Here is an 8,948-nt window from a genome sequence, read left to right as displayed (position 1 = left end):
ATTTGTAGTCCCTAAAATGAATGGTAGAATAACTTGTATGAGTTTAAAATTTCTTACTACTCATAATATCTAGTCAAATCATTATTTATATGTACAGATGTACTCATCATGTAAGTTTCATCAAGTTAAATAAGTTCACATGTGGAATTGTGGATAATGGTAGTTGCTGAACATTTCTTGGAATACACACTATCTTTTGGTTAATTTGATGCATAGATATAGAGAATCGAAATTGAAGGCGTGTTCCATTCTCGTTGATTGAGAGATCACAAAGTGAGAAGTGAAAACTAAAAAGGCTTTGGGAATTGATTACATTTACCATATTCCAAGACTTGGGTAGTGGTGTGGTCTCATTTCCTAGAAACCTCGAGAGTTAACATTAATGCACCGATTACACATATTTAAGTATTCTTACGGTATGTTGGTTTAAATTAATTATAATGTTCGGTGCACTGTTTTGATTTACGTGCATACATCATACGTGCTATTCGCCCATTTATGTTACTATGTATGGATAGTATATATACGTTGATACTACATGCATTCCAATATCTTACTACATGCATACATACTACATGCATACCAATATTTCTTTTTAACTAGTTTTTATTTTAGTATCCAGTTATATATTCTTTCTTTTTCTTTTTATTTCTGTAGTTTTTTTTTCTTTCTATTTCTGTAGTTTTTTTTTCTTTCTAAACATCCGTATCTAATTAGTAATTAATTAATAGAAAGTAAAATTTTTATCCAAGACAAAGTTGTTATTTTCATTGTGATTGGAAATTTATTGGATTATAAAAATTGAAAATTCATTAACTAAATTTTCCAGTTCCAAATAAGCGGACAAAAAAATCTTCTTGAGGGAGAGAATATTGGATTTTGCTTGTATTTTCTCAAAACAAAAATAATATTGAAGAGAAATAATATCTATGGCGAATACAAATGGGAATGCATAGTTTGTGTATATTATCACATGGAAACATGGGGAATGGAATACTAAACTCTTTTTGTGCTAATTAATCAAAAATTTGTCTTTTAAAAAAAAATAATCATTTGACTTTGTGATCTCTCATTTGACCATTAGCAAAACCAACCCATATTTGCTTCCCATAAATGAAGACCATAAGTGGACTCAATAAAAAATAAACTGACATATAACATAATCATCAAATATGCGACATTATCAGCCAAATTTTGGTCAAATCTTTTGGTGGGTATATATGTAATGCCAATCATTTCTAACATCTGAAAAATTATTTGGTATGATAAAAAGAATAATATTTATATTTTAGTTTACTGAATACCAACTCTTTTCGTCCAATAAGTGTAATTATTGCCAGAGAATCTCGCAAAGCAAAAAAAAAACATAATTTATCATATATTACTAGAAAAAGGGACAAATTATTGCTAAACTAGTAAAATGGAATTTCCGAAATACTTTTTTTTGTTGTTGTTGTCATTCTGGAGAAAAATTTTTGTTCCACAAAGAATGTCATTTTACATTTCCAATAAGTGTTTTAATGCTAAATTTTCTTTTTTACCCCTAAGCCAAAGCTATTTCATTGAATTTAGATCATTAATTACTTATTAAATAGGGGTAAATATGTATAATTCAAACTTTTCTTAATTTGTGTAAAATATGTCAGAATGACACTCTTTGTGAAACAGAGGAAGTAATTTTTATATAAACTCATACTGTATTTTTATTGACATTAACCAGATTGATCGGTCTTAATCATGTGACTTCAATTTAAAAAAATATATATATTAGGGACCCAAAATCCCATGTTACAATTTTAAGTCTAGCATAAAAGCCTACCTAATTTTATGCCGCCTCAATTTAATTTGTTTTTTGCTTTTTTTTATTGCCTGTAAATTTTTTATAGATGAATAGCATATCTTGAAAAATATACGAACATTTATTTTCTCCCAATTGTTTTATGTGGATTACTGCGTGTTTGACTAACGCATAGTAATGTAATTGAAGCCATTTAGAAAGAAAAAAAAACAAAACATGCGATGTTGATACTCAACACTAGGGGTCGGTGACTCGGTGCTACTACTCGTATTACTTGTCACATAAACTCATTTAAATACCAAACTATATAGTATTAATGAGATGAGATTTGCAGTAAATCTAAAGGATATGATCAAACTCTCATTTCCATTTAATTTCCCGTATGACTTCTAAGAAACTTAACATGCCAAAAAAACTCTCCAACTTTAACCCAACCATAGCGGATCAGTCTAGGGCAAGTACATTTTTACATTCTTAGGTATGTATTACACTATTCCAACAGTTCTAACAAAGAAGACGTTAAGAGAAAATACAATATTTATGAGAAGATTTTCGTAAGCACATCATAGGTTCTTGGAGGTGCGAAAGAACCGGCATAATTATATCACTGAAGACATCATCAATGATTACACATGATAGAAATCTCAAAAAAAAATATGGATTATATGTATAAAATAATCTTCAGAAAGAGAGATATATATTTTTTTTTTGGGAAAAAATTGTGTCACAACATGGAATACTAAAATATAATTAGAGAAGAAAAAAAAAGCAGAAGAAGAAGATAGAGATGCAACTGACTCCATAACTGTAATAACTGTAAGGGTATGGAAATACAATAAATGATTGGAGTCAAATGGTTCCCTTAAAAAAAGTTTGAGATAGTGAAAGATGGGAAATCCATGTGATCTCACATGTTTTTTTTGTTTCTGATTTAATTTATACCATCATCAGCCTCAGGTGTCTTCTTGACCTTTTTGGTGAACTATTTTTTACTGGTCAACCCCCTTATAACTATACGATCTGTATAGTTTCTGATGATTTTTCTTGTCCACATTTTCTGATACTCTTTTGTTTTTTTTTTGTTTTTTTTGGTTGGAATATTTAAATTGGTTTTAAACATATTTTACATATTCATATTTGCTGATACTTATTCCTATTTACATTGGTTTTCCAGAACAGTTTTTAGTCCGAATCAATTCACCAATATTTATGATCTGTATTTTACAGTATTAATGTTCTGATATATAAAAAAGGACTAGTAATGTATGTATCAAGGGGAATAGTTTGGTTTGATTTTCAAGCGTCATGTATCGTGTCACACATAATAAGCGGCATGTGGTAGCTAACAAATCAATGTGATTAAATAATTGATAACAAAATAAATCACAAATATATAGTAGTACTTTTCTTAGTAATTGGCTTTTGCCTTTTGGGTTATTTTATGTAGTCACGAGTTTCTTTATTAATTCCAAAATATGAATTACTAGTATATATATATCCTTTTTATGAATCTTTTCCTATATTCGTATTCGAAAGAAGTGTATAATAGAGATCTGCTAAAAATTAGTCAACTCGACGAGTTGTATTAGAGAAAGAAGGAGAATGTTATTTTGCACTAAATAAACTGTAGCGCCGATTGATTATGGAGTGAATGATTTTTTTTGTTCAACGAGAAAATGTTCTATATACTCATTATGAAAAGAATATAAATTTCCCCCGATTTTTCAATAAATTTTCAAAGTAATTTACTGGTCTACTGATTTTTTAATAATCAACGTACCACCCCAAAGGCTTAGAATATGCATACGAGAGTGAAGTTTTTCTCTATATTGTATTGGTATGACTATGATATGAGCAGAATTATATTAAATTACTACCAACTAATAATACTATTTATATATATACAACATGGATGTTAGTAGCTAATTATAGCAAAGAGAAGGTGTTTGTTAAAACTTTAATTGTCTCATGGAATTAAATGCTTAGAAAAACGGGTAAAATTTAAGCCGTCTCCCAAGATTCTTGCAGATGTACATTGCATTTTGCCTCAAATTTTATCATCTTTCTTTTTTTCACCCCTTATTTATATGTCAAACCTATTTTAATACTAGTACTAATATGGCTCAATTATTGCTATTAATTATTATTATTATTATTATACGTTGTTTTTATTTGCTTCTGCAGTTGTCTATAAGTTTTTAAATAGGGTTTATGCGTGGTTGTCCATCGTCACGGTTTCTTTATTTAAAATTCTCCAGTATCATCATACTTTTAAAGTTTTACCCAAGAAGTTGACAAAACTAACAAAAAGAAAGAAAATATCTATGTTCATGTATCAATCTCATGTTGTATATGCGTATATTTTGACCAAAGACAAACCGGTTTGTTACCAACCGGGTTTGTTCGTAACCGTTTTGGTTTTTGTTAACCGAGTGACGTGGCAATCCGAATCCCGATCTGGGCCGTCGTATATAAATCAAAATTTGTATTACACTGTTAAAAATTGCTCTTAAGGTTTCTTGTCTCACATGTAAATAGGAGCCTGAAAAAATCAAAAGAATAGGAGGCGTACAAAAAGAAAGCTATGGAGATCTCTACAAACGCAAAGCCAAAACCGATATTATACTACCAAGGCTGAATAAACAGTTTCTCAATCCTTGAGAAAGAGGAAGTTGGGGTTATCAGCGAGCTCAGAAGCTGTTTTTGCATTCGCAAAGTCCTTTTCTTGCATGCAGCTCGATATCTCATCGGTTTCAAAAGGGATGCTGTTGTGTTCACACAAACGGTGGAATTACTTATGAGCGTATATAAGCTCAAGATGTCTGAATAATTTCTGTAAATGATTTTAGTCAGTACCTGGAATCGTCGTCTAGCAAGAAGGAACGTCTATCTTCATCTTCATTTGTCATTTGAAGTTTTAAGTTGGAAATCACCTGCGTTGTGAAAGCCGAAATAGAATCTTTTAATAGAGTGTCTTTTATTCTTTTTGGTTTGTCAGAGCTCAGAGCAATGTTACCTCTTGTGATAGGTTATGATCGCCGTCGTCTTTGTCCTTGCAGAGAGTACATATTCTATACAATTGCTCAGTACTAAGAACCTGACAAACAAAGACATATTGGAAGAAGGTTAATTATAAGCCTTCTAGAGATAAAAGAAGGCTACAAAGGATTTAGGTTCTAAACTAAAGTCCTCCATGCCTTCCTCAATCTAAATTGATATATATCTTTGCACATGTTTGATTCTGAAACCTGTCCTTTGTGATGTCTAATTGTTCTTCTACTCTTTAATGGTATTGTGACATCAGAGAAGTAGAGACTTACCGAGCAAAGGTTAGTTGTAAGATCGTCGTATGTAATTGTGGACTTCAGTTCTGTAACCTGAAAGAAAAAGCACATAAACATTTAGGAACGAGAAAGGAAGAGGAAGAGTACTCGTACACTGTCAATAAAAGAAGACAAACCAGGAGCACTACGGCTTGTCTTGTGTGTTTCAGTTCATCCCAAGAAGATCCTACGAACTGCATTCAAGAGTAGCAAGTGAAATCATGTCCTAAAAATGTTTGGTTACTACAACTTTTTTCAGGCAACTTTATACCTCTTCAGTCGCTTGGCTGCACCATGACTCTAGTTCATCTAACCCTGCCTTCACTTCTTTGCCCATGTTGACTGTGCAGTATTCTCGTTCAAGGAGAAGACTGCATGATTCAGATAATATATCTAGTTTAATACGTCGACTGATGGTTTATCCAAGTGAAAGGTGATGTAGGGATAGAAACAATGACCTGTTGAAGAGTTGAACATTGATGTATTGGAAAGTTTGGCTGAAGATCTTCTGAACGAGAAACAGAGGAACCTGAAAGAGAACGTTTTTAGTAGGCAAATTAAGCAGTAATGTGAAGCTTACATATATAAATATTCTTACGTAGTTTTTCTTCCATGTGAAGAGATTGTAGTTCAAAAACCCAATAATGTTTTGCCAAGAGCTTGCTGGTGAATTCTCTACAGAAGACTTCACTGCTTGCCCCTCTATAGATGGTGATATCTCATCAGATAACTTTTTTGGTGACTTATCTTCCACTGACATCTTTGGTGAATTCTCTTCAGATAACTTCTTTGGTGAATTCTCTACAGATGACTTAGTGGGTGAATTTTCTTCAGATGACTTCTTTGGTGAATTCTCTTCAGATGACTTCTTTGGTGAATTCTCTTCAGATGACTTCTTCGGCGAATTCTCCTCAGATGACTTAGTGGGTGAATTCTTTTCAGATGACTTCTTTGGTGAATTATCTTCAGATGACTTAGCAGGGAGATCCTCTTCAGATGGCTTAGTCGGTGAATGCTCTTCAGATGACTTTGATGGTGAATTCACAACAGAGGATTTAGATGATGAATCCTTCAGACTCTGAATCATTAGAAGAGAGTCATTTATATGAAACAATCCTATCTTCGAAGCTAATAGATTCTCAAACTATTAGTTTATTGGTCTGGTGACCAAAGGTATACCTGGATGCAGGAAGAAAGCAGTGAAGTTACTTCTCTCTTAACATTCTCTCGGATTATTCCATACATTGTTTCAACATAGGCCGTAAGCTGCTGTTTGAAAAGTAAAGCAGGATATCTAGCATCTACTTGCTGCACCACATCGGTTGCAAGATTCGGGGAAGAGCTTGAACGAAAACCCTAAAACAGTCACATTTGTAATAAGTTACATAAATTTTGAGCGATATGGAGGATTCGGGAATAATGATAAGAGTTCAGAGCTTGAAAAGTCAAGCTACACGGACATCAAGAAAAGAATTTTGTTTCCGTTTCCTTGTTACCTGTGTCATCCTTCCAAAAAATGAAGTTGGATGAGGAGGTTTTGTTGGACTTGAGCCAGTTGAGCTCTGTCTTATGCTTCTTTGAAGCAAGAATAAGAGTGTTGATGTGTTTGTTAGCCAATAAGCCAAATGATTGTCGTCCTCCTGATTCTGCATTAATAAGCGGATGATTTTGTTAAGTTCTATCTAATACAACTTTTTTTTTGGGTCATCTTATCTGAACCATGGATATGCATGCTTTGTCAAGCCGCATATCCAATGGCCTCTGACTAATGACCGTAAGTAATACAAAACAAGTAAAATTCCTAACTTCTCAGGTTACCTCTATTGCAGAACCAAAAATAGGAACAATTCGATCAAAGATACTTGTTTTTTCTGCTTCAAACATCTTCCAGTGTATAAGACATTTATATATTGTAAGAGCTGCAACAGGCTTTCCATGACTGAAACCGACGTTTTTGGATACACATTTGAGAAGAACATCAACAAATTCCTGCAGCATAGAAATATGACAACCAACTAACCAGTGAATAAGAAGTATGAAACTATTAATTAGGCTAATGTTTTCGTTAGGCACATACATGGGGTTGTCTTTCAATTTCAGATCGTCTAAAAGATTCTGTCCCAAACTTTTTTGACGGTATAGGAGCATGTGGTTCCTGTAAGAATGCACAAAATATCCGTCAAAGAAGTTCTATTTATAAGGAATTGAATGTGCAAGATGTAAGTCTATCACAGATCAGTTTATCTAGTTCATCACTTACATTATGTCCATTCTCCACAGGCTGAAAGACGTAAGGGGAATAAGTCAAATATTTTTTTCAAAAAATTTTACACGGAAGTATGAGAAATTGTAGATTTACCGGTGGTCCTGTAAATGACACCTGGGGAGACATTTTCCGGGAAGCAGGATTAACCAGCGCTTGCTGCCGGCGAATTTGTTCTTCTGATTCCATGTCAGAAACCTTTTCCTCAAGCCTAATTAAGAGAACAATAATCAAGTAACTAATCCATATGTACTAACTAATGCGAGTGCAAAATATACTTCAGAGAAAAGATAAAAAGATTGACATTCTGGAGAAGAAAGGACGTCAAACCTTTGCATTGATGTCTTCAACTCAATTAGCTTGGTCTCTGAGTCTAAAACTTGTTTCAGCCTCTCTTCACAAAGTCTACTTGCTTCCTCGTACTTCTTTTCTGTTTCATCTACTTTCTTTTCCAAGGAACGTACCAGATCCTGATGAAAAATTATCAGAATCAAGTTAGCGATGAAGACAAAATCCACACAGTTAACAGAGAAATGCTTTATCTATGGTCTAATTCAGGTTTTTGTTTTCATCAGCAAGTTTTCTTACCCTCTCATCATCATCAATTGAAGCATCCTCTTTCATTCTCTCCTTTGTAGAATTGTTCCCACTTTCATTGACTTTCTTCTCTAATGAACCTACAAGTGCCTAAGAAGTGGTTCCATTCATCAGTTCAATGGGACTAATAAACTGAAAACACTTAGTTGATCCATTTGGTTTTCTTTGGTCGTGCTACATCTGTAGAAAGATTACCTTGAGCCGCTCATTCTCAGCTGCAAGATTGCTCACGGTCTCGTAATCAGATGAGACGTTCTCCTTCAACTGCTCTGTGATATTTGAGCTTGTTTCGTCATGTTTTCTGTCTAATGCATCGATTTTCTCCTCCAAGGAACTTACCAACGCCTAAGAATACGTTATGCTCGATCAGATATATATTATCAAGAGGAGAAAACGAAAGTATGAACCTCAAATTGTGTATCAAAATCAGTATCTAGAAAAATCCTACCTTCAGCTGTTGATTTTCAGCTTCAAGTTTGATGATCCCGGACTGATCAATTACAGGAACTTCTTCTTTTATCCACTCTTCACTTACTTTACTTATTTCTTCATATTTTCTCTCGGATTCATCAACTTTATTATGCAACGAACTCACCGACTCCTTTTATGGAAAGATGATAAGACAAAAAACGACGAAGATACACGTAAAATCATAAACATGATCTTTCAACATAGACACTGCTAACCAAGGAGTAAAAGGCTCAGACAGAGTTTTATGACTAACCTTAAGCTGTTCATTCTCAGCAGCAAGATCGTTACTCATCTCAAGTCCCTTAGAGAGTTCTTCAATCTCAAGTTGCATGTCTTGCAAAGCGGACTGCAAGTCTGAGATCTCCATACTTTTGGTTTCTTGAGTTTCCTTGAGCTGAAGTTTTATATCTGTTAAAGCGGACTGCAATGCTTCGATTTCTTGAGATTTGGCTTCCTCGATCTTCATCTGCACCAGTACACTGATCAGATGCCTCAT

The 8,948-nt window shown here is 33.5% G+C and overlaps 1 protein-coding gene across 1 annotated transcript in view; it reads right to left on the bottom strand.

The window, feature by feature from the left end:
- The window catches only part of LOC104754598 (myosin-7), an 11,846-nt gene continuing 7,210 nt past the window's right edge, over positions 4,313-8,948 (bottom strand). The window contains exons 25-42 of the mRNA XM_010476820.2: positions 8,430-8,582; positions 8,177-8,326; positions 7,973-8,071; positions 7,715-7,854; positions 7,481-7,595; positions 7,382-7,402; positions 7,199-7,276; positions 6,940-7,110; positions 6,618-6,767; positions 6,301-6,477; positions 5,720-6,199; positions 5,580-5,650; positions 5,393-5,492; positions 5,259-5,315; positions 5,119-5,175; positions 4,815-4,895; positions 4,655-4,731; positions 4,313-4,563 (exon numbers count right to left, since the gene is read on the bottom strand). Of these exons, the coding sequence (XP_010475122.1) occupies positions 4,449-4,563; positions 4,655-4,731; positions 4,815-4,895; positions 5,119-5,175; positions 5,259-5,315; positions 5,393-5,492; positions 5,580-5,650; positions 5,720-6,199; positions 6,301-6,477; positions 6,618-6,767; positions 6,940-7,110; positions 7,199-7,276; positions 7,382-7,402; positions 7,481-7,595; positions 7,715-7,854; positions 7,973-8,071; positions 8,177-8,326; positions 8,430-8,582 (2,292 nt within the window). The 3' untranslated portion in view covers positions 4,313-4,448. The remainder of the gene's footprint in view (positions 4,564-4,654; positions 4,732-4,814; positions 4,896-5,118; positions 5,176-5,258; positions 5,316-5,392; positions 5,493-5,579; positions 5,651-5,719; positions 6,200-6,300; positions 6,478-6,617; positions 6,768-6,939; positions 7,111-7,198; positions 7,277-7,381; positions 7,403-7,480; positions 7,596-7,714; positions 7,855-7,972; positions 8,072-8,176; positions 8,327-8,429; positions 8,583-8,948) is intronic.

This window comes from Camelina sativa, chromosome 17 (assembly GCF_000633955.1).
Source record: "Camelina sativa cultivar DH55 chromosome 17, Cs, whole genome shotgun sequence".
NCBI classification, from domain to species: Eukaryota; Viridiplantae; Streptophyta; class Magnoliopsida; order Brassicales; family Brassicaceae; genus Camelina; species Camelina sativa.
Note: the sequence above shows the minus strand (reverse complement) of the source record. Positions and strands in the feature narration are given on the sequence as shown.